Source organism: Haliaeetus albicilla, chromosome 9 (assembly GCF_947461875.1).
Source record: "Haliaeetus albicilla chromosome 9, bHalAlb1.1, whole genome shotgun sequence".
NCBI lineage: Eukaryota > Metazoa > Chordata > Aves > Accipitriformes > Accipitridae > Haliaeetus > Haliaeetus albicilla.
The window spans coordinates 13,097,664-13,121,979 of NC_091491.1; the positions used below are offsets into that span (position 1 = coordinate 13,097,664).

The 24,316-nt window shown below is 51.4% G+C and overlaps 1 protein-coding gene across 2 annotated transcripts in view; it reads left to right on the plus strand.

Moving 5' to 3' along the window:
- The window catches only part of STX1A (syntaxin 1A), a 94,419-nt gene that overhangs the window by 43,731 nt on the left and 26,372 nt on the right, over nucleotides 1-24,316 (plus strand). For both annotated transcript variants that reach the window (XR_011326105.1, XM_069791621.1), the window contains exons 4-5: nucleotides 20,157-20,231; nucleotides 23,873-23,946. Coding sequence is in view for 1 of the 2 variants with exons in the window: in XM_069791621.1 (XP_069647722.1) it covers nucleotides 20,157-20,231; nucleotides 23,873-23,946 (149 nt within the window). In the remaining variant the exon portion in view is untranslated. The remainder of the gene's footprint in view (nucleotides 1-20,156; nucleotides 20,232-23,872; nucleotides 23,947-24,316) is intronic.

Consider the following 24,316-nt stretch of genomic DNA (forward strand, 5'->3'; position numbering starts at 1 on the left):
AACTAGCATGTCCATGCCTTTATAATGCCCTTTTTGCTAAGCAGGTTGGGTATGTGAGAGAGAAGCTGGGATTTTTCTGTACAGGTATAGGCTTTGAGAATAATGCAGCTGAGTGACTCATGTGCGTTCAGCCCAAGTCAGAAATTAGGACACTTTTATGCAAGGCATGTTAACGTCTCTTAAAAATGCTACAGCTATAAGAAGTGCCTTATTCTTGGCATCCATCTGGGTTCTTGCAGAGACAGTGCTTAGAGTGGGTAATGGCACCATGTGTGGATTATACATCTCACCGTGACCAAGATGAATCTGGAGCTCCCAATCTGGAAGATAATTCTGTGCCTTCAGTGTACTGCAAGGGCTTTTAATAGCTTATGGTGCTACAGGAAAGCAGCCTGGTGGGAAAGCAATTTGAAAAACGTAAGCAGAATATCACCCACCTCATTTTCCTCTGAGTTTTAAGAAGATCCTGCTTAGCAGTTCCACTTCTGCAGTGGTGGAGCCATGTCAAATGGAGCTGCTGTCAAGATTTAGCTGTGGAAGGATGCGTAATTTTTACTTTTAATTGCAAATAAAATAAAGTGATATCTAAACCCTCATTCATATTCTTTTTTGTTTGTCCTGTTGTTCAGTTTTATGTGAAAAAATGCTATCTAAAAGGAGTCACCAGTGTATGCCATCGTAGCTCCATTTCCACAGTGGACCCGTTTCTGTACCAGCTCTGAGCAGGGTGTTGCTCGCAGCATCCGAACCCTGGGGAGCTCTTGCTCTCTCACTAGAGAAGTTCTGAGCTGCTTTTTTCAGCAGCCTGAAGTGAAGAATCTAGTAGTTAACTTTGCTGCTGAAAGGCTTCCCATTGGGACCAGCCTCTGTCCTTGTCTGAACACACTGCTGGTGGGAAAGGTGGTGACTAATATGGATGGAGCGGCTGGGAATGGAGTCCCATCAGCTTGCTGGTTGTGAGCAACAGAAGGAATGGAAAGAAATCCATATTTTTGTGATTGAAGTAATTTGTTATGTGAAAAATCCAGATTCTTGTGATGGAAGGAGGCTTTTGTGAGCCTGCGGTAGTGCCTTCTTGCAGACAGCTGCTTCGGTGTCCCTGGCAGTGGGGAGTACTGGTGCTGAGGCATGAGCCCGCCTAGCTCTGTTTCTAGCAGGAGGACCATGATGCTTGGCTGTTGGGGTTGGTGTTCAGCCAGTAACCTCTTCCTATTTCCAAACTTTGAATTCAGTAAAAGACCAAAATAAGTTACATGAAGGCACTAACTTGTGAACTGTCCAAGGCTGCCTGAAGTGTGACCTGGAGTTTTAGGCAGCAGTTCTGGCTTGGTGGGACCTGGGGCTTGGAAACCTCTCCTTCGTTACATGTGCCTGGGACTCATAATTAACATCACTGAATGAATGCAAATGTAAAATCCATCCTGCTTTGCGTGCAGGCAAAACCATGCCCAGACAGGGTGGAGTGCACCAGGGTGGTGCTGATGGCCAACCCTGAGCTGTTGCCCCCAGGCTCCATTCCTGGTAGTGAGATGTGCTCTCTACCCTCATCCTCTAAAGGCAGATGCTGTGCAGGCTCCTTGGCTTTCTGCTGAACTGCTCCTGCTCTGGTGCAGGCTCACCCTTTGTGCACCCACACTGGGATGTGCAGGGTGCTGCTGCTGCCGGGGGCAGTAGGAAGGGAGTTGGCGGGGTTGGTTTTGGTGATTCCATGTCCTCCTTCACGACAGCACTGTGGGGGTTTGCAACCCCCCAGCTTGGGGCAGGCTGTAAGCAAATCTGCCCTCATCTCGAGCAGCCTGTGCAGGCAGGGACACCGTGCAGGTGGGCCACGGGATGAGCCTGCTGGCAGCGATGCTCATCTGCACCATCTGCTGCTGCCACGAGCTTCTGTCTGGGGGCTTCGACTCCTGCATCCTCCCTCGCCTCCTCCTTCCTCTCGCTGCCTGTGTAGCAGCCCTGCCCTCAGCAGAGACCACACAGCGGGTGGACAAAAATAGCTCCTGCAGAAGCTATTGAAATGTCAAGAGCGAGCAGGCAAAGCCCAGTCATGGTGTTGACAAACCACCGCTGTGTGTGTGGTCAAGGCGAGTGCCCTTCGTTGTCACGCAGGGATGCGTACCTGCTGAGGGCTCGTTAAAATGTCATTAGAGCATGGCTTGGAGCAAGCACTGGGAAAGCGCTAGATAAAAGCTGTTGCAAAGCTCTTCACCCTTGCTGGCAGAGGAAGGGCCTCTGCTGTGAGCCGTGTCCTCCCCTCCTGTGCTGCCCAGCCTCACACTTGTGTCTGTTTGGGGAAAGCATTGGCAGTGGGGAAGAGTCCTGGCCCCCATCTCTCCATGCTGTTGGGGTGCCGGAGTGCCTGTCCAGGGGGCTGGGGGCTTTATCTGCTGCACAGTGTCTTCTGCAGTGTGGGAGCAGAAGGTTGCTAGGAACTAGGAAGAGCTTTGTAATTGGCTATTAAAACTTTGCAGGCTCCTAATGTGTAATAATTAATGATAAGAGGAAATGGGCTTGTCCCAGATGAGGTAGTGGGTGTGCCAGAAGGGGAACTGCTGTCCTTGCCAGTGTTTGCCTGTGTAACTGATACTGAAAGGCAGCACCAACCTTAACTGTTACTGCTCTGGATGGTGTTTTCACTGTGAAACTTCTGGATTTTTTTTGCCAAAAAACATTACGTAGATTCACCCCTTCAGAGCCGTCTGGCCATAGAGTGCTGCGGGATCAGCAGCACTGCTCCAGCCGTTGGACTTCGCATCCTTGTTGAGTGTGTTGCTGCTGCATATTGCTGGTTATTCCTTACTCCTGTGGTGTGCAGGCTGTCCAGGGAAGAGGATGAAGAGCATCATGTGTTGCAGCACATGGTCAGTTACAACATACAGTGAAAAAGCCAGCCACTTAGTTTAGTCAGGCTTGGATGGGGGGGTTGTCTGAGTTTTCTAACCAAATGGTGCAGGGTTGGTCAGGACTGCGGTGCTGCCTGGGCACCCGTATGCTTTGAGCTGTGGTGTTTGTCATGGTTCTTCCTCCACTGAACTCGGTAACTTGAGTTTGACAAAGGAGGTGGTCCAGAAGATCAAGGTCTTGATATAAGGACATGGCGAAGACTAACCAGCTCTTCGGTTTTCAGCACTTCCTCCTTGTAAGGTGATAGCAGATTGTAACAAAGACAGTCTTCTCTTGGGCTCTGGAATCTCTTTCTGTAAGGCATTTTCTCTCGTTCTTGAACAATTTCTGTTAATGACACCTCCTTGCTTTATTGGGTCTCCTCCCATCTGCTTCAGATAGTCTCCGGATGAGGAGGTACCCCTTTGCATGTGTCCAGCAAGGTGCAGGCTGTCCCCCTTACCTCCCCTTACCCCCCAGCCCAGGGACCAGCATCAGTGGTGCTGCATGGGGACAGGTGATGTTCTGCAGCCATGACATCCTGTGACATGGCTGCTTTTCACAGATTTCATGAAACACACAGCACAGCAGCTTCTCTTGTCTGGTCTGATACATCACAGGGCACTACAGCTCCTTATTTTCACAGAATCACAGATTGGCTGAGGTGGGAAGGGACCTCTGGAGGTCACCTGGTCCAACATCCCTGCTCAAGCTAGGTCACCTAGAGCAGGTTGCCCAGGACCATGACCAGACGGTATTTGAATATTTCCAAGGATGGAGACTCCACAGCATCTCTGGGTGACCTGTGATCAGTCACCAGTAAAAAACCCTTTCCTTACAGAACCACAGGCTGGTTGATATTGGCATGGACCTCTGCTCCACCTCTGGAGACTGTGGTAGGTCAAAAGCAGGAAAGACTGAAATCCTGCCATGCCAAAGAAGTTGGCTGGGTGATGTGTCCTCCATGAAAGAGGCGGGGCCCCAGTCAGTGGAGGTTCCTGATGACGCAAGTGCAGATTTGGTGCTTAGTTTGGTCCAGAGCATGCGAGCTTGGATCAGAGAAGACTTCTTGAGGATACAGATCTTCATTATCAAGTGGACCATGTCTGGTGATAGCTAGTGTCTGGCCTTCAGAAGTTCGGAGACCATTATTAGTTACCGAGATGGAAACAATAAGAACCTGTCCCTGCCTGACCATTGCACACAGGTGTCGTATCTTCTGCAACACAGCATTTGAGTGCAGTCCCTGTCCCAGCACCAGTCTGGCAGTCCTGTGGCCTGGCTAAGGCTGGTATGGGAAATCCTGATCATCCCTTGACCCCAGAAGGAGGGGACTGAACAGGGGATTAACTATCCACAGACTGCAAGAAGCAGGCAAGCCAAGCATTAGTGGACGCCAAGTACTTCCAGAAAATTGGATTAACCAGATCTTTTGCTGAGATTAGGTAGTATTCAGACTGCTCTGTGTGTGAGCAGCTTTTGCATGGGCCAGTGCCCACATGCAGTGATCAGGTGGCATCTCCAGACCTCCCATGGGTGAAATCTTGCTTTCTGGCCTCTGTTGCACTTAATTTTCTCCTGGTACATCCTCATCTGGGAAATGTGGAAGTGCTGTTGGGATACAGCGTTGATGTTGTGTTTGGAGGTGGGATCACAGGCCCCTTCTGTCTGCACTGCCCATCCTCTGAGCTGCTTTGAGCTCGGAGAGGCAGTTGTCTACCTGAGTCCTGCTCAGATTTGTTGTTTCCCAAGAAAAAAATGTCTTCGATCCCTGCATGAATCATCCTGCCACTGGCTGCTTCCTTCCTTGCTGGCTCTCATGTAACCTCCTCCCAGTGTATGAGTGGATACAAGGTCCTGGAGTTGTATTTGGCCATTAGATTATTGCTGTCCATGGGAACCAGCCGAGATTTATCCTTTTTCAGTATCTCTGTAATTGATTTTTAGCCTGGTTTTGTCATTAATCAAGTGTGTCTTTAAATCAGATAGGTGAAGAAAGCACAGCTCTTCTGTGCCACCTCTGTGAGCCGGTGAGTGGATTTTCCTCCAGCCTGCAAGCTCTTAATGAAAATACTGAATTGAACTTGACCCAGGAGTGACCCCCACCATGGGAGTCATTCATCATTTTTCCCCAGTCTGACTCTGAATCTTTAATCATCTGGTCCCTGTGTCCAGCCTGGTGGCACGAGTGTGATATACCTGTACATCCCTGCCTAGCCTCTGGCTGCTACATACTGCAGGAAAACCAAAGATACACTCTCCTTGCCACTTTTCCTTCCTTACACATTTTGCTTTGATTAAAACCTTCACCTGTCCTGAAGCTAATTTTGCTTCTGAGCTGTGTTAGATCCACCCCACTGAAGTGCGCTCAGCAGCAGTGCCTTTTTCACATCTGCAACAGCTGGAGGTTTCTGCTGTCTTTCCTGAGCGTCACCTGTGTGTATGAAAGCTGTCATTCACTGAGAGTTAGAGTTGAGCTTTGCAGTCTTGGAGGAAAACATTGCTGTCCCTGCAAGAGCTGCTGTAGAACTGCGTGCACGTCTTGATGCAAAGTGTGGGCAATGGCCATGTGTTTTCTGTATGGAGCAGCCCCACACCTGCATATGAGTGCTTTTGGTTTGGATCAAGGGGCCAGAGATGTGGTGAAGGATAACTTGGAAAAAGGCAGTTGATGCGGAAAAGCCTCTGTCTATTAGGGTTTGGTGGGAAAGACCAGGATGCACCATGACTGTAGTGCACAGGGTGAGGGACACAGCCATGTCTTGTGACCCAGGATGCCCTGGGCGTGGCCACAGACATTTAGAAGGCACCCCAGTATGAGATTTCCCCAAGGACTGCCCCCAGGGAATACAAAACCTGCTGTCTAAAAGGTAGAAATACCACCCTGCAGGGAGAGGGATGTCCCTTCCTGGGCAGGAGAAGGGCTCTCCTGGCCATATTGGGGTTGCTGAGGTCCTGGGGAGAGTAAGCTTTGGGCAATGCTCTTGCATGAGGACCTTCTTCGGCGAGACGCGTGGGATTGCCCAGCTGCCTGGCAGCAGGGGCTGTGGGTGCTTGCAGGCGGCTTCACTTGCATAGTAGTTAAATTTTAAAGAGATTGTTTAAGTCTGCAAATGATTAGGCAGGTAGCGGTGGTTGGCCAGCCAGCTGCCAACAGCAGATGCTTAGGGCAAAGCTGGCAGGGCAGAACCTGCTGTTGTGCTAGGTAATTAGCTAAGAGTGAGCAGCACTGCAAATGGGGAAGGCAAATCCCAGCAAAGAAAGGAATCTGGAGAGTGATATGGCAGGGGAGGGTGAATTCCAGCGTGCAGAGAGGGAACAGGCTTGGGAAGCTGTAATTAAGGGAGATGGATGGCGGGAGCAAGACATGTCCAATGTAGCGGCAGGAGGAGGGCTTTGGAGGAGGCTGCTGAGATGTGGGGCCAGGAGGGAACGAGTGAGTCGGTGCCAAGGAGGAAGCGTGGGGGCCACCATGAGACAGTATAGAAAAATTTTTCCTATGCAGGAGCTGAGGAGGGAAAATGAGTACTTGGCAGTTGGTCTGTGCAATCCCAGACCTGCATCCATCCTTTTTTCCCCTTCCTTTTTGTACAGTCCAGACACATCCTTGCATTGTTTTGCAGTAATTTTGTAGGGTCTCTGTTATCTTCTGTTCATTCAAACTGTGTTGTTTCATCTTCCTTGTTAAAGACAAGTTGGTTTTCCTCCCATTCTACCACCATTCCTAGTTTCTCCATTTTTATTTTGAGCAGTCAAAGGTAACGTGGCCTTCTCTGAGGGGCACTGAGCAAGGACAATGCCGCAAGTTTGGAGCGGTGAAGCAGGGAGCAAGCAAGGTTTGCTGGTCACAGTGGTCCCCTTGCTTTTGGGATTCCCTGTTCCATCCTCTCTTGGAGGGGAGAGTTCCCCTCTGACGAGTTAATGAGCACTGTGGAAAAGGCAGCTGCTGACACGCTGGTGACGCTGGCAGCTGACGCCATGCTGGGGAGGAGTGGGAGGCTGCAGCGAGCATGCTGAAGAGCACGTCGGCCCTGCCTGCCACAGCACGCAGCTCCTGGCACTGCCTGCAGCCGCCAGCTGCCGGGCTCCTGCCGGCTCGGGCAGCAAGGGTGGGGGGAAGCTGGGAAGAGCTCACAAGCAGCAGCGTCTCAGGAGCTGCAGGGACTGGTTGCTGGGGAGGTGCTGGGGAGAACTGGGCAATGGTGGCAGGGAGGACTGGTCAGGGGCTGCTGATGTGCTTGCCCTGCATGGGGAGGGAAGTCTCCAGCCAGCGGTGGGTGCAATCTCGTGCTCCTGAGACGGATCAGGGGAAGTTCCTGATCAGGAACAACTTGTTTTTGATTTCTGTAAATTAACAAACAAAGAAAAGAGCAAGGCAGCCTTGTCACGGGGATCGTGGAAGAGGGCTCAGCCCCAGCACACGTCTCACATGAAGGCACGGAACTGGCTTGCTTTTATGTTTAGAGACATGGGTGCGGGAGAGGATGGGTGGACCAAACCTTGCTTTACCACTGCGGTCACCTGCTCGCCCTGACCATGGCCCTGGGTGACGCCAGCCTCAGTGAATGAAGCCAGTTCCCGAAGTCAGGGAGAGCTGGCTTTTCCGTGGATGGTCGCAGCAGGGGCTTGGCAGGGCTTGGTAGCCCGGGCCAGCACTGTCCCTACCAGTGGCCTAGCAAAAAGGTTTAGGTTGGACATAGGGAAGAAATGTTGTACGATGAGGGTGGTGAGACACTGGCAGAGGTTGCCCAGAGAAACTGTGGCTGCCCCATCCCTGGAAGTGTTTGAGGTCAGGTTGGACGGGGCTTTGAGCAACCTGATCTAGCGGGAGATGTCCCTGCCCCTGGCAGGGGCATTGGACTGGATCATCCTTGAAGGTCCTTTCCAACCCAAACCATTCTGTTGAGTCCATGACTCTATGAAAAAGATACTTGAGCAAGTGCCTAGCCCTGTGAGATGGATTTTTTCCCTTTTTGAGATTCCCCATCCCTTTCCTATTGCCTCTTTAGCGACACTCAGTGACCTGGGCTGCTGCTAAAGCTTTCTGATCACCAAAGTCTATTTCCCTTTGTTGATTAAATGCATTATGATGATTGTTCATGGGTTGCTTTTTATGGAGATGCAGCAGGCTGCCATGCAGTGGGTGGCTCTTAGGGACCTTCCTGGCCTCCCTGTGCCCAAAGCAATCTGCTCTGACACCTGACAGAGTTGCAGATTGCAATGACTGGTTGACCTGGAGAGAGTGTTGCCCTAGCAAACCTTCTGATGGAAGCTCCAGCCGAGGTTGGGAGCTATCAGATGGCCACTGCCCTGTTCAGGGCCCAGGGTGGGGAGAATGGGGAGAGTCAGGGGTGAGGGAGACTGGGACCCACAACAGCAGAACAACCAGCCAGCCTGCCTGGGAACAGGCCACGAGCAACGCAGTTTGTCATGGGACATTTGGATCTCTCAAAATCACAGGACAATAATGTACTCTGTAAATTAAAGTTTATTTTATGAGCTCATTCGGAAAGAAAGCAAACAAGACAAACAAAGCTCAATACCCTTTGCACAGAGTAGTCTAATGTGAATTCACTAATCCATCACTTAACTCATGGAGTTTCTAACTCAGAAGTTCTCTCATTCATAACTTGCAACTCATAACTTGTAACTCATGCATCCATGAGCAAAACAGTTACCTAGCAGAGGGTGAGAGTGCTCATCCTTCCTCCTCCATCATGGTGCAGGCATCACACTGGGAAGCACGAAAGCCTCAGCAGTTCGGCTGCTGTTGGATCCACTTAAAATCTTTTGGAGTAAGCTGACATAGTTATACCTTCCAGCTTGGAAGTTTAGTCTATACTATTTCCATGAGTTAGTGGATTCTGAAGAAACCACCAGACAACCAATAAACTAGGCTGATGGCTGCAGGAGACAGTCAGCTGCAGGCGACAGCGGCTGTGGAATGACTTTTAGCCCTTTCTGGCCACCATGTCCTGCCTGCATGTTTTCTTCCCTTGGACCTAATGGTGCTGCTCCCAGCATGTTAGCCAAAATCTAAGCAGGAGTTGAGTGAACAGTCACACAGTTCCCTGCACTTCAGTCCGTGTTTAAAAATATAAATCAGGCCTTTTTTTTTTAAGAAAAAAATTCTGGATTGGGCAGCAGAGATGCCTGAACTCTTTGGTGGGTGCTTTCTGGGGCTTTTAGTTTGCACATGCTGCTTTGGGTATGAATAACAGTGTCTTGAAGAGCATTCTCTCGCAGCTGAAGCTCCAGGTGGTAGGACTTCTTTGGGTCATTTTTTTCCACCAGTGCTAGAAAAACTTTTCTTTCCAGCTAGAGGTAATACTTGCTCTTTATCATGGAAATGTGCAACTCTAAAAATAACCTTCCCACAATTCCCTGGCTGGCTGCCCTTCTGCACGAAGCCCTGTTTCTCTTTGTCCAAATGGGGTCACTGTATGTGATCTGCATCACCTTGTCCATGGGTTGAAGGACTTCCCTCCTTCTGTGGACCCAGTCCCTCGATCAGGCCCTGCTGCTCCACCACCCTTCACTCTGCTCAGTGGCCAGGGCCCCTCGTTGGTGTAGACTCTTTAGGTTGGACTTGCTCTCTCATGCTGAACAATTTAAATATGGCATTCAGGGTACCTCTGCTTTTGGGAGGAGCCATTGTGTGTCCTGGGTCAAACAACTGCTGCGCCCATGGTGGGTCATGCAGAACTGAGCTGCATTGGTGGACCTGTGGGACCTTCCACTTGGGAGCCCTCTGCTCCCAGGAGAGCTGTTCCTGCCCCTGCCCAGGGGGACTGGTCCACCAGACAGGCCAGGGGAGGTCTCTGATGTAGGTCCTGATGTAGGCTTGTGGCATGTATGATTGTGCAGTCCTGTAGACCAGCATCTGACATGGCCTGGGATGGTCAGTGGCCCTCCAGAGCTCTGCCTCCTGTGCTGGGCGCTGGGGTTTGAAGAGGTCCAAAACGAATTTTTTTTTTTATAATGATTTTTTTTTTTAACTCAGTCTGATTCAGCTGGGGTTGCATTCAGTGACAGCCTTCTAGAAAAGGGTCAGATAAATGAGTGCTATTTCTGGCCTGGGGAGAAAGCAACGTGGGCTGGAGTGCTGAGGGGTGGTGGAGAGCGCAGCCAGGTCACCACACTCATCACAGGATGAGCGCTTGCCTGAGGGTGGATCAGAGCCATCCTCCTGAAGGAGGCAAGGATAAAAAGGGAAGGATGGGTGAACGTGCTTTAGTATACAGCCAGAGTGCTAGCAAGGCATGTGAAACTCAAAGTTCAAACAGGCCAAGTGCAAGGTCCTGCATGTGGGTCGAGGCAATCCCCAGTAACAGCACAGACTGGAGGAGGGAGGGGAGAAGGGAGAACACCCTGTGGAGAAGGACTGGGGGATACTGGTGGGTGCAAAATGGGACATGAGCTGGCAATGTGGGCTTGCAGCCCAGAAAGCCAAGCAGCTCCTGGGCTGCATCACCAGCAGCGTGGCCAGCAGGTCGAGGGAGGGGATGCTCCCCCTCTGCTCTGCTCTCCTCAGACCCCCCTGGAGCACTGCAACCAGCTCTGGGGTCCCCAGCACAAGATACATGTGGACCTGCTAGAGTGGATCCAGAGGAGGCCACCAAAATGGTCTGAGGGCTGGGACACCTCTGCTATGCAGAAAGGCTGAGAGAGTTGGGGCTGTGCAGGCTGGAGAAGAGACGGCTCTGGGGAGACCTTACTGCAGCTGCTCAGTACTTAAAGGGGGCTTACAGGAAAGAGGGAGAGAGACTTTTGACCAGGGCCTGCACTGACGGGACAAGGGGCAATGGTTTTAAACTGAACGAGGGTGGGGTTAGCTTGGACATAGGGAAGAAATGTTGTACGACGAAGGTGGTGAGACACTGGCAGAGGTTGCCCAGAAAGGCTGTGGCTGCCCCATCCCTGGAAGTGTTTGAGGTCAGTTTGGATGGGGCTTTGAGCAACCTGACCTAGTGGGAGATGTCCCTGCCCCTGGCAGGGGGGTTGGACTGGATCATCTTTGAAGGTCCCTTCCAACCCAAACCACTCTATGAGTCTGTGATCCTATGATTGAAGCACGGGACAAAAAAGAATTATTTAATTGCCCCAGACATCTCTGTTATAAAACCAATTAATAAACCAGAGAATTGCAATTGCTCGTTTGTGATCCCAAATTCAGCCTAGTTCATGTTACTCAGACCTGGAAGAAAGATTTGCATCACTGAAGTGTTAAATATCCTCGCCACAGCCTGGGCGGGGGAGGACCCCCTGTGCAGCAGCACTGCTCATGTTCAGGTCTCAGTGCTGGGGCTGGCTGGGCATCAGCACAACGGCCTTGAGGTTGGTAGAAACGAGAAGCAAATCGTCCCATCATGAAAACATGGCGTACGTGTGCTGAAGGGGCTCAATCCCCTTTCTGTCTCAGGAGATAAAGGGGAACTGAGTAAAAGATTAAAAGCAAGAAGCTTTGGTGCAGATGGTCATGACCTGCTCCTTTATATCATGTACGCACAGAATAAATTTAAAGCACTATATTCTGACTGCATCCTTTTGAGATTCTTTCCACTTTTCTGTGACTCCTACTTTTGGAGTTTTACTTGTCGTTGATTTACATTCGTCTGTTTTCCCGTATGTAGTGGGGAGGAGGAGAGTATTTTCCCACTCTCTCTCTCCCAGTGGCACAGAAACTGGAGCTAGGAGTTTCATGGAGCTGGAAAACCCAGCAAGCACCAGCCCAAAGGACGGTCTGAATTCTTTGTGACATGTTTAAAGAAGAGCAGAAACCTCTCAGCCGTTTTGGTGCATTAATAATGGTAAATGGGAGAATAATGCAGAAAGTACAGAAAGATTTGGGAAATGCTTCTTTTGAGTGTTTGAGAAAACACGTGATGTATCTTATGATGATTATATTCTTATGTTCCAACAGTAATTTGGATTGTTGCTAAACAGTTGGTACCAAAAATAGACACTGCTGGATTGTGTCTACCTGAAGTTATTGATCAGGAAGTTTTCCAAGAGCTGAGTAAGATGGTGCCTCTGCCATTAGTGTTGATTTCTAATAAGTCTCCACATACCTGATGGGCATCAGGAGCTTGGGAGGTAGCACAGTGTCACTTTTTTAAAGAAAGAGAGAGGGAATGAGCTGGGTAATTATTGACTGATTAACCCGACCTTGCTTCTGGGCAAAATAATGGAGTATTTGAAGTGGAATTCTATCAAGAGAATTAAAGGAGGGTAAGACAATTAATGCGGTTTGGTGTTGTAAAAATAAATCTGAGCAGCTTTACTTGGTACCTCTGCCCACTGAGTGCCTGCGGAAGGGCTGGGCTAGCTTTGCTCCCCATGAGCCCCAGCACCGCCGTCCCACCGCACCCTGCATCCATCCTGGAGCTCCCCGGGCTTTGCGTGTGGCCCTGAGCGGGATGGGAGCGGGTGGCAAAGGGACAGGGTGCTCGCGGAGTGCAGCTCGTGATGGCATTTAGTGCCACCCTGGAGCTAATGGGGGGTGGACTGAGAGGCTCAGAGAGGAGCCATGGGGAAGACGGGGTGCTGGGAAGAAAACAGGAGGAGGCCATGGTAAGGGAAAGAGTGATTTGCTCGTCAGCCAGCTAATTGCTCCTGGAGTGGTGGGCACCCCAAAACCTTGCGGGTGATACTGTAAAACAGCCAGGGCTGGAGATCTCTGACAAATGGGTACATTTGCAGCTGGTGGGAGCAGCCATCCAAAGCCGTTCATTCACATAAATTTTGCTATCTTAATTGGGTGCCCTTTGTGGAGGTAGCTCTGTCATGGGCCAGGATGAGTCCCCAGGGCTGCTGGCTGCAGCCGCCTGCCCTCGCCCGCGCAGTGCCCACTAGATCGGTCCTGTGCAAAACTACTGTGCTTTCATTGGGCTGTTTGCCTGCTTTGAGCCACATATTAGCAGGACCTCATAGCTGTGCAAACAGAGCTACAATCGCCAGCTTTCATCGTAACTCAGGGTCTGTAATTATTGCTGAAAAATTAATTAAAAGATCTCCTAAACTCCCCCTGCTTTGAGCAGTTGCTCTTTCCCATCATCTCAGCAACCTCCTGCTTTCGAAACAGCAGCTCCAGTGGAGCTGTAAGCTGGAGTACCAGTGTGGGACATGACAGGCTGGGAATGCCGGAGGCAAGCGGCAAGTCCCACTAGGTTTGCTGCTGAATGCAAACTGTTCCTTCCATGGCTGTGATCGCAGGTGGCTCCATGAGCCCGCTGCAGGCAGAACTGGTAGCAGATCTTGGGAACCATGTTGTTGCACAAGTTGGATTTGAGCTCACGCGAATATCCAGGCAGGGTTATGGCATTTACATGGCTCCTCTTCAGGCCTAGCTCTTCATCGCCATCTGCAAACTGTTGTTTTAGTGTGAGTAATTGGAAAAAAATGAAATCTCAACACTTTCTCCGAAAAAAGAGAAACTGGAATGAGGTACTGCACTGCACCGTCTCTGTATCCTCCACCTTTTGCACAGGTTCATCCCCAAACCAAAATGCTTTGTTGCGAGCAAACTTTGATCCCATCATTTGTGCTGCTGGATTATAAGCAACCAACAAGTGTGGCTGGATGAGAAACAGTTAATGCATAGCATGGCTCTCCTTTCATCCTGAGATTTGCCTCCCACCTCTGAGGCCAGCCCAGATCAGCAAGAGCAGTCAGAGGAGGACAACCAGGATGACAACACCCTAGTGGGTAGCTCAGCCGTCGGCCAGCTCATCAACAGGCTGTGAAAGGGCTTTGCATGCTGCACTCCTGGGTGCAAGGCTGCTCATGGCCACTCCACCATTGCAAGCCCAGTTCTTGGTGCAAAACTCCCAGTGTCTGGCCAGTGGACTCGGACTCTGCACTTCTCAGTGACTGCAGCTCAGCGCCTTTGCCTGGCTGGACCAGCAGCCTGCGAGGACCATGCTGGGTTCCCAGGATGTGTGAAACAGGATCCATCATCGCTAATATAAAAGGGCATTTTATAAGCACAGTCCCACTGGTGTTACTGATAACCAGCTTTTAATTTCCTAAAAATATGGAATAGAAACATCAGTTAAACATCTCACCTGCTTCCTTTTTTAATGTCTTAAAAAGTCAAAAGCTACAGTTTTAATCCATTGCAGATGACCTCCAAACAGAGCCAGATGGTACAGACAAGGCATTTCGGGGAGCGCCCTTAGTCCCAGGGGATCTGTAAGGGCTTTTCAGACACTTCTGTGCATCATCTCTGTTCCGCTCCTGTGTAGAAGCCTTGTGACATTTTGCACTGACATTGAACCCTGGCAGCATCTCTCCTTGCTGCATCTCAAGCAGGATTTGTCCCTCCTGGCATGCTGGAAGTTAAAAATCCCAGGGCTGCTGGGCTCTCACAATGGTACCGGATGCCTCCCATGCTCTCGCTCCTGGTGAAGGTGGATGGACAGTATCGCTGTGTCCTATTTCTGCAGCTCAGCAAGCAGCTGGAGCTCCTTGTGTTGATTCTGCATGGAAGGGACAATCCTGGCTCTGCTTGGGGCAGCAGTCATGCAGCTCTCTCCTGCTCACCCTTCTGTGTGCTCCCCCATTCTGTCGTACATGCTGCAAATGGTTGTATTGATCAGAGTTGAAAAAAATTCTAGAAAATTAGGAAAGGGTTGAGTCAGTGCCTTGCAAACCAAGCATCTAATTTTTTTCTTCTTGTTTTACTTAGCTTGAATAAATAAGTTGCAGTGTCAGACTCCTGAGCTCTGTTTCCAAGAAGTAACATTAGCCTTTGGGAACTGAAGGACTGCTTAGAGGTCATTGATGTCCCAGATCTCTTTTGGCAAATGGGACTTCAGCTGGAAAGTCCTTCCCTGCAGAGCTGCCCTCCATCCATCCATCCATCCATCCATCCATGCCTCAGTCTGTGTTGGTCCTGTGGATTGCCCTGACCCAGGTGGAGGACCTTGCACTTGGCGTGGTTGAAGTTCTTGAGGTTCACATGGGCCCACTCCTCCAGCTTGTCCAGGTCCCTCTGGATGCCACCCCTTCCCAGGTAGATGACATTTGTAGTTCTTCTGTTGTCCACTGATGCAGTCACTCCATTGTAAAAGACCACCAGCTTAGTCAGGCACAACTTGCCCTTGGTGAAGCCGTGTTGGCTGTCTCTCATCACCTCCCTGTCATACATATGTTTTGACACATCTTCCAGGAGGATCTGCCCCATGACCTTACCAGGTGTGGAGGTGAGGCTGAGTGGTCAGTAGCTCCCAGCTTGGGGCTGGAACAGTCTTTCTAGCCAATCTCCTCCCTGGTAGTTTTTAAAACAGGTTTAATTTTTATTACTTTAAGGCCATGAAACGCTATGGAAAATGTTTCAACCAATTCCGTAGATCCCTAGGAAGGATTCCTTATGGTTTGCTCCCAGCGATCAGGTAGCTTGTGGGGCTGCCAAGCCTGTGCTTCCTCTTTGCATTTGCCTTTAAAAAATACCCTACATTTTGTAAATTTAAGTGCCAAGATAAACGGGCACATCAATGGTAACCTGCGAGAGACAGAAGAAAATTTTTAAGGCAAGAAAGGTGTATAATTTCCTTGGAAGAACTGTGGTCAGGATCTTCTTTAATTTTTTATTGAAAGAGCTAACTCTTTGCCAAAAAGATCCTTCTTCACAGCTTTGTCAGGTAACTCAGTTATGAATTATTTTGAAATTGTACTTTATTACATTGGTTGGTTGGTGTCAGTAAAGAATTGCAGGTCGCAAAGAGGTGAAGGTTTATTAATCTGAACAACAAGTGAGTGAGGAAGCTTCGACGGCTGAGAACTGTAGTGTGTGCGAAGTCACCGTCACAGTGGTGCTCAGGTGTGCTGCGGTGGGCGGGTGTCAGTCGCCTGCAGTTAACTGTGAAGGGTGGAGGTCTGGTGCCTGCCTGCTGCTGTCCTCCTGCTTGCTGCTGGCGGGTTTGGAGACTTTTTCCCTTCTCCTTTATTGACAGTGGTGAACGGCAATGCTGAGTGTTTGGCTGCAGGCAGGAGTGCGGCCCCCCCCCCCCCCCCCAGCCCTGAGGAGCATCCTGCATCAGCTCTGGGCACCGGTTCCTTGTGTTTGCCCCCTTCCCTGTTGCATGGGGGATGCTTTTGGGACCTCAGAGAGCTGCGGGGAAGGGAAGCACGAGGGAATCAGTTTTTCCTCTTTCCCAAGCAGCTGAAGCTGTGCTGGAGCTGAGTGGTGTTACCAGCCTCAGCTGGGCATTTGCCAAGGTGCCCCGTTTGCTGTTGGCAGAGGGAGGAGAAAGAGCTCCCACTGCTTCCTGCACCCCTGCCTCCCCTGTGCTGCCTGGGCTCCCCTCCAGGGCAGGTCACAGCAGACCTGGGGCTTCTCAGGGGTGTAAGGCTTGACCCCGGACCAAAGCCTCCTCCCCCCTCCCAGGGGGGGACTGGGAACACAGCCCCACACATGTGCTGGTGGCCATGGGGGCATCCCTGCTCCCCTGCTGTGCTCAGTGCCAGCAGGAGTGGAGCAGACATCCCAGGTTGGCTTTAGGATGTGGGGAGCCTGGCCCGTCCTCTTAAACATCACATCTTGCCCTTTAGCGCTGCTCTGCTCGCTGGGGTGACTCCAGCTGTAGCGGTGGTGATGGATGTTGTGGTACTTCAGCTTCCTGTTGCTGAATGTTACTCTCCATGAACGGTTAAATAGATTTGAGTGAGTTACTTAAACAGACGCCATGGATGTGAAAATAATTGTCTGGGAAGCCTGTGCCTGCCAGGTCGCCAAGTAATCCTCACACGTCCTGTGACTCAAAGCCAGCCAGAAGGAGTGTTTTCTCCCTGCTGCTCAGTTGGAAATATTTTAAGGGAAGGCACCGTAGTTGCTGATGTCTTGTGTCCCTCCATCTGTCCGTGTGGTCCTGTCCCCTTCCTGAGTGGCCAGCTCGGGGCAATGCTCACCCACGCTCACCGCTCGCCATGTGTGTCCCCAGTGATAGCGTCACTGCAGTATATCCCTCAGCCTGAATTGACAGGCAGAAGAGAAAGTACATAGCAGTGAGTTATGTGAAATTGTTTTATAAGATCAAAGGTGGATATGGGTGGGAAAGGACCTTGGAGGTCCCTGCTCCAGTACCCTCAAGCAGCTCCATTAGATCAGGTTGCTCAGGCCTTCATCCAGCCACATGCTGAATATCCTTAAGGATGGAATTCCCACAACCTCTCTGGCTCCAGTGTTTGGCTACCTTCATGATGACAATTTTTTTTCCTAATACCTAATTTGAATTTTGTGTGTCCCAGCTTGGTCCATCACTGCTTGTCCTGTCCCTGTGCACATCCAAGCTTCAGCAAGCAGCTGAAGGTCACCTCCAAGGACCAGCAGGAGGTCTGGCTCCAGCTTCTCTCCACCCTCCTGCTGGGGAGTTGTAGGCAGCAGTAGGAACCCCCTTCGTTTTTCCCTTCCCAGGTGAACAAGCCCAGCTCTCGGACTGTCCCCATCTTCGTGGCAGCCTGTTGTCTCCCACACTCCTGGGTTTTTGTCTGCTTCCCTGTCAGCTTGCCCCAGCCCGTCCAGGTGCAGGGAGTTACTCAGCCCAGGCTGGTTTGTTTCTTTATTAAATACAAGGTCTTTCAAGAATGGGAAAAAAAAATAATTAGTCACTTAAATGAGAACTGCAACTGAAAATGTCCTCTTCCTTTCTCTGCATTTGTGCTTCTTCTCTAGCAAATACATAATTGTACCGCTTCCCCCTGGTGAGGCTGCTGTCTTGGCTTGCCTGGGGTGGATGTATTCGCAGACGTGTTCATTTTCTCCTTTTCCCAATAGTACTGAAGATCTTAGCTCTGAGTCAGAAATGTGTACAACCGTCGACAGAATATGACCTTCCCGGAGCACATTCCCATTCCCATCATCATGATTTTCTAATTATGCCTGTGACTGGCAGCTGAGAGCATACAGCATCAGAGCTACCACAGCCATTGAAATGACTCAGTTAATGTGCGTAGAGTCTATTAAACAAAGTTTTATTTAATTAAGTAAGTCTTGATCTCATCAAAATCAAGAGGGAGCATTAGGGTGGCAGCATTTCTGAGAAATCGTATTTGAATGGGAGGTGGTTTGTACTTTCTTTAGTATCTGGATTTTGAGATACTGCAACGTGGTGGTGTTACTGCTGAGTTTTGGGCTTGGCCAGTCCCACAGCTGGGGCACGGTTATGTCCTTGGCAAGCCAGCTGGGCTGCCACAAGCCCATGGGTGAACACAAGGAGTTTCGTACCACCTAGCCTTTTTGCAGGTGCACAGCATGAAGGGCTGCACAGGCAGAGCACAGATGGGACCCGCGTGCTGGGCACACGTGCTGGGCCCCTCATTCCAGCCCTGCTGCTGTGCTCAGGGGGTCTGGCAGTTTCTGAAGCACAGGGTGGCAAGGGGCACACCTGCACATCTCAGGTCCTTCAAGGACACTCTGGTTTCTGGGATAGGAACCTGGCTGAGATCACAGACTCACAGAGTGGTTTGGGTTGGACGGGACCTTCAGAGATCATCTAGTCCAACCCCCCTGCCATGGGCAGGGACATCTCCCAACTAGATTGGGTTGCTCAAAGCCCCATCCAACCTGACCTCAAACACTTCCAGGGATGGGGCAGCCACAGCTTCAATGGGCAACCTCTGCCAGTGTCTCACCACCCTCATCGTACAACATTTCTTCTCTATGTCCAAGCTAACCCCACCCTCATTCAGTTTAAAACCATTACCCCTTGTCCCGTCAGTGCAGGCCCTGTTCAAAAGTCTCTCTCCCTCTTTCCTACAAGCTGCCTTTATATATTGAACAGCTGCAGTAAGGTCTCTCCAGAGCCGTCTCTTCTCCAGGCTGCACAGCCCCAACTCTCTCAGCCTTTCTGCATAGCAGAGGTGTCCCAGCCCTCAGACCATTTTGGTGACCTCCTCTGGACCCGCTCTAGCAGGTCCAAGTGTATCTTGTGCTGGGGACCCCAGAGCTGGTTGCAGTGCTCTGGGGGGGTCTGAGGAGAGCGGAGGAGAGGGGGAGCATCCCCTCCCTCGACCTGCTGGCCACACTGCTGGTGATGCAGCCCAGGAGCTGCTTGGCTTTCTGGGCTGCAAGCCCACATTGCCGGCTGATGTCCCAGTTGTCACCCACCAATATCCCTCACCAATATCGGCCCTCTGCAGGGCTGATAAAGGAGCTTCATTCCGATCCGGGCTGGCAGAGCACAGCTTGGGTCTTGGAGATACTGCTGTAATACAGAGAAGAGTCTTACAAGACACGAGTGCCCAGAAATGTTACAATGGTTGTGCTGTCAGTGGTGGTGATCTCAGCTGATTCCTGGTGTCTGCACATGGGAGGTGAGGGCAGATAGCCCCATGCCAGATCCCATCATTCAGGCAGGGCTCGGAACTTCCCCAGCTGATTTACATCTCTCGAGTGTCGCATATGCTGTAGTTTCCTCCTCTCTCTAGCTGAGTCAATAGTCCTTACAGCCTGGGAAACTCTTGTGAAAGCCCTCACAGTCTTGGAGAGGCGACTCTGGGAGATGCTGAGACTCACCGACAGGCCCTGTGCTCGGCAGGGCTCTTCTCCTGGTGGGAGCCACATGCAGGTCACACAGGCATGCGTGGGATGCCTGTGGGGCCAGGGAGGAAAGGACTTACTTATTCTTGTTTTTATTTGCACCTCCTCTGCCCCTGCCCATTGAAATACAAGAATTGCTTTACACCCTCCCGCCACTGCTGGGCTGCTCAGAGTCATTCCTGAGATGTGGGCTGTGGCACTGAGGGGGTTTCTGGCCACTTCAGCCCCTACTTTTCTGCCAAAAGCAGCAAATTCAGGCTGGGGTGTGAACACACACACACACTGGCTGTTAGTCAGGGGATGCTGGTGGAAGACGTGACCTTTTGTTAATGCCCTGGGGAGGGCTGGCTGTCGTGGCAGGGGCTTGAGAGATCAGCCCGTGGTGAGCAGAAGGGTTTTGGTGTCCAGCAGTGGTTTTCTCTCCACTACAGGAACCAGCACTGTGCATTGTGTATCCCTTCCCTTGCACTTTCTGCAGTGCTGCATATGGGGCAGGTTAGGGTAGGGGGTCCTGCAGAACGGCTCCCCAGCTCCCTGCTTGCCTGACTAGCAGAAGGGTTATTCCCCGGCTCAGGACTGTGAGGAGAATCCAATGCGGTACGTGGGTGGAAGTGCTCCCTGTCTGGAGGTGGGAGTGCTCGCAGCTCTGGTCTCCACGTGCTATGGGGACGGGCAGCAGATTTTAGCCATGTCTCTAAGGTCTGTGTTTGTTTGCTCTTTTCTTTCTGCCCAGAAACGAAGGAAGAGCTGGAAGAGCTGATGTCTGACATAAAGAAGACGGCAAACAAAGTGCGCTCCAAGCTAAAGAGTGAGTATTTGCTAGCGATGCTGCTGTGGGGCTCTGCCTGCTGTGCTCCTGCCCTGCAGCCCCAGGCAGTGAGTACCACAGCTCCCATGCTGGGCTGGGAATGCAGCAGGCAGGCAGCATTGCTGGCCTGGGTCCTGCGCCATTCCCCCAGTGCTCAGCACTTCCCACTAGTCCCCCATGACCAGAAATGCTGTGGGGCCCTGGCTGTCATCTCAACCCTGTGCTGGCAGCAGCTGGTGTTTGACTCGGATCGAGACAGTTTTGGGGTGGTTTGCTCTAGGTAGGAAAAGGCAGGTTACAGAAGCATAGCCCAACCCCGTCTTTGTGTTCACTGGCAACCTGAGCTGGTACTGGGAGGGGTCGCTGAGCTGGGGGAAGGAACAGCTAGAAGTGGCATCTGCTGTTGCTTTGCAGATCACCCGGGGATGGGCGTCACCTTCCCTCCCCCTAGCACCCTCTAGCTGCTTTTATTTGCCCTCTGTGAATTTGCCCACTTGTGCCCTGTTCCCAGAACAGAGGTGAGGGAATGGGCCCACAAGCACCTGGTGGGCTGTGAGCAAATCCCATGCTGCCAGCATTGGCAGGTGTTGGGGGCTCCCATCAAGGCCCGGCTCTGAGCAAACCCACGGCATGGCTAAAGGTTGGGTTGCCAGGGCTGAGTGGTTGAAGAGGTGCTGCTGTGGGACTTGAAAGCCTCCAAGAAGAGCTGGCTCTTCCCAAGTGAGCCAGGTTGGCACAGGCAGCCTAGGCAGGTGCAGCACCAAGGGGTCCCATCTGGAGAGCCATGGTCCCTCTTCCCTGTGTGGCTCTGACTGGGCTGGGTGGTGCTGCTGGCTTTCTGGCAGTGTGTTGGCATGGGGCATGCTGCCCTGGGGCTTGTGCTTCTTGCTGCCCCCATCCAGCTCTCGCTGGGCTGGTCTTACCTTTCCATCCCCAGTGCAGGCTGGATTGCTGGTGGTGCTGCCCCAGGCAGCAATGCCTCCTGCCTGTCCAGGCTACAGTGCTAGTGTAGTGCAGGAGGCACTGCTGTCTCCAGGCATGGGCTCTATGGGGCAGGTGGTGGGGAAGAAAGAGGCTGTTGGGCTTGGGGAAGGTTATCCTGTCTCGTCAGCACTCCCTGTTGTCTTGGCATGCCTCCACCTTGGGCAGTGCAGGGACAGAGTGCGGCCAACGTGACCATTAGTTTCCACCATTGGAAGAGTCAGTCAATCTCTTTGACAAGCAGGGAGTGACAACAACATGACTGTCAGCCCACTGATGGCTGGGGTTGTGCTGGAGCACTTGGATGAGTCCAAAAGCCCAAGATTGGACCCCAGGGGATTCAGGGTGTCAGTGAGCATGGCAGCATCTTGAGGCAGGAGACAGGTCACCCTGGCGTGGCTCAGATTTGCCTGCAGTGGTCTTCGACATCAGCATGGGACTTGGTTGAGATTGTTGCAGAGACCTGGCCGTGTCTGAAAGGTGGGAGAGGAGCTGGTGCTTCCCCCATGGCAGCAACATTCTCCCTAATCCCAGGGTTTTGTGGGAGCTGTGTAGTCGTGGTGGACTTAGATACAGCTGGAGCTGTTTTTCGTCACCGCTGGCGTGACCATGTCCCATGTGTATGCCAGAAGGAGACTTGTACCTCCATTGTCCCCTTGCTGCCCTCTGTCCTCTTGACGTATGATCCCAGCTAAACCCCAGAGGGAGAGCTAGGGGCCAGCTTACCCATTTCATTGACCAGGGGATCCCTTCCCATGGACCAGAGCCCTCCCCGCCCATACTGGGATCTCTGGTGTCCAGGTGGGGACAGGGTTTTTAGCCTGTGCAAAACAAAAATCTTTTTCCATATGTGTTTTGTTCTGTGTTTTTGAAGGGGCTTTGAGAGCCTGAAGGATTGCAGGGCGGGCTCTGATTCCTGTTTCCTTCTTCCAGAAAAGACTCACTGGTATCATATTTACCTGGAGCAACAGATGATTAGTCCTTGTGCTTTGTCCCAAATCGCCTCATGGCCAGCATGATCAATGAAAGAAAACAGTTAAGACTGATCAAAAACACCATCTGCTGACAACAAATTGACTTCTTTAGGACAGGCATTGCTCATGCAGTGGCTAATTCTAATTACCAGCTTCTTGGGAAAATGTGATTTCATTAATTATCATAAATGTACAATGTTTGCCAATACTGTTCCTTGGGAACAGGGAACAATTTATGACAAGTGTGGAGGAAGACCAATTGCTGATGAAATATGCTGGGCAGGCAGCAGCCAGTGTGCTCGCAAGCGGGGGGGGGGGTGCACAGGAGAAGTGCCATGGCCGTCTGGCTGTGTGGGACGGGACCTTTCAGATAAGCTCTAGATACAGACGCTCATTCCAGGAGAGAATAGGATGGAGTGCAGAATTTGTGCCAATGTTCTCCAGCACTTCCCTGGAGCATGCTGTGCTGTTGGACACCCTCTGCCAGCACTGCAAAGGGTTCCCCAGGCCCACAGTCTTCCTTACAGTGCTGCTGCTCTCTGCAAGTTGGTACTGCGGGGCCATCAGTGCTAACCAGCATGCGGCAGAAACACAGATGCCCACCATGGTGGTGGTGTCCTGCGCTCTGCTCTGCTGTACTGGATGGTGATGGGAAGCCACTGGGCAGCTCCAGGGAATGGAAAGCCCCTGGTGCAGGAGGAACCCGTCCCATGCTGGGCTCGTGAGACCTACTGCAACATGGAAGGTGCTGGGGACAGCCAGGCTCAGAGAGCTGTGGAACATCTGCATTGGGAATGGGGTCTTCAGCCAAACTCAAGGGATGCCACCAGCTCACACCTGGTGGTCTACCTGGAGACATGTACCTCTGCACACTGGGCCAGCCTGCTGTTGGGAGCTTTCTTCCAGGCTTTTTAAGTCCCTGAATTTAAGTTTTTGAATTAGCATGTCCCGACCTGGTCTTGAGGAACAGATTTGCACTGCCTTGCTCTGTGCCAGACCTCCTGCACTGCAACCCCATGCCCTCTCCCTGTCCAGAGCACGGTGGGACGCTGAGCAGGGCAGTGCTCCTCCCTGCTGTGATTTATGGTCTTTGGGCAAGTGAGGAATTCATCCCACTTAGTTGCACTACTAGGCATAATTAAAGGGGCAAATCTCTGCTTTGCTGCAGAGGACTGTTCAGCAAGATGAAGCGTGCTCTTGCCAGTCTGGTGGGTCGTCCCTGTGCAGGGCTGGGCAGCTGGCAGACCTGCTATTTTTAGGGTCCCTGGAGAAGTCTTGAGCTTTGGTATTTTGCAGAGACATTTTAGCTCTGGGTTTCCTCCTCCTGCCTAGCAGGGGAGAACAGCACTCCATTTTGTTTGAATACTGGAAAGTGTGGAGATCAGACCTGAGCATTACATCAATTTTGTATTGAAATCCTCATTCACCAGCCTGGGGGTGATGGGTACTGCCCTCAACAGCACCAAGTCTTGGCCAGTGGCCAGGCACTGAGTGCTTTGCAGTAATGAAACAGGGCTTTGCTGCCAGTCCAGGCTAAATTGCAGGCTAGAGTCAGGAGCTCAGGACTGCTCAGTGACAGACGCTCCTCGATTCACAGGCTTCAGTCTTTTACAGTCCCTTTGCCAAACAATCCCTTTTCCTTCTCTAAACAGCATGAAATAATCTGTGTCCTTCTTCCCCAACCAGGTATTGAGCAGAGTATTGAACAAGAGGAAGGACTGAACAGGTCATCTGCTGACCTGCGGATAAGGAAAACTCAGGTGAGTCTCTGCCCTGTGGCACTGGGGAGGGGAGGATGAGAAGCAGCTGGAGGCAGTTGTGGGGTCCCGGGAGGTGATGGGAGAGGAGGGCTTGCTTGGCTTTAGAGCAGTTAAGCTCTGGTGTGCAAATACTGGGCAAAGTAATGCAGCACATTTCCGAATAGATCAGTGAAAAAGCCAGCCTGAAAGACCTGTGACATAAGTAGGTGCAGAGGGAGCTGTGGAGGGGAGGGCAGTGTGCATCAGCTTCATCCTTGTGTGCAAGTTTGGGCGTCTGCATGGACAAACAGGCGGGTGGGTTTGTGCACATCCATGTTAAGCATCTCACTAAAGGTGATTTTGACTGGAGCAAAAATACCCTCTGAAGTGC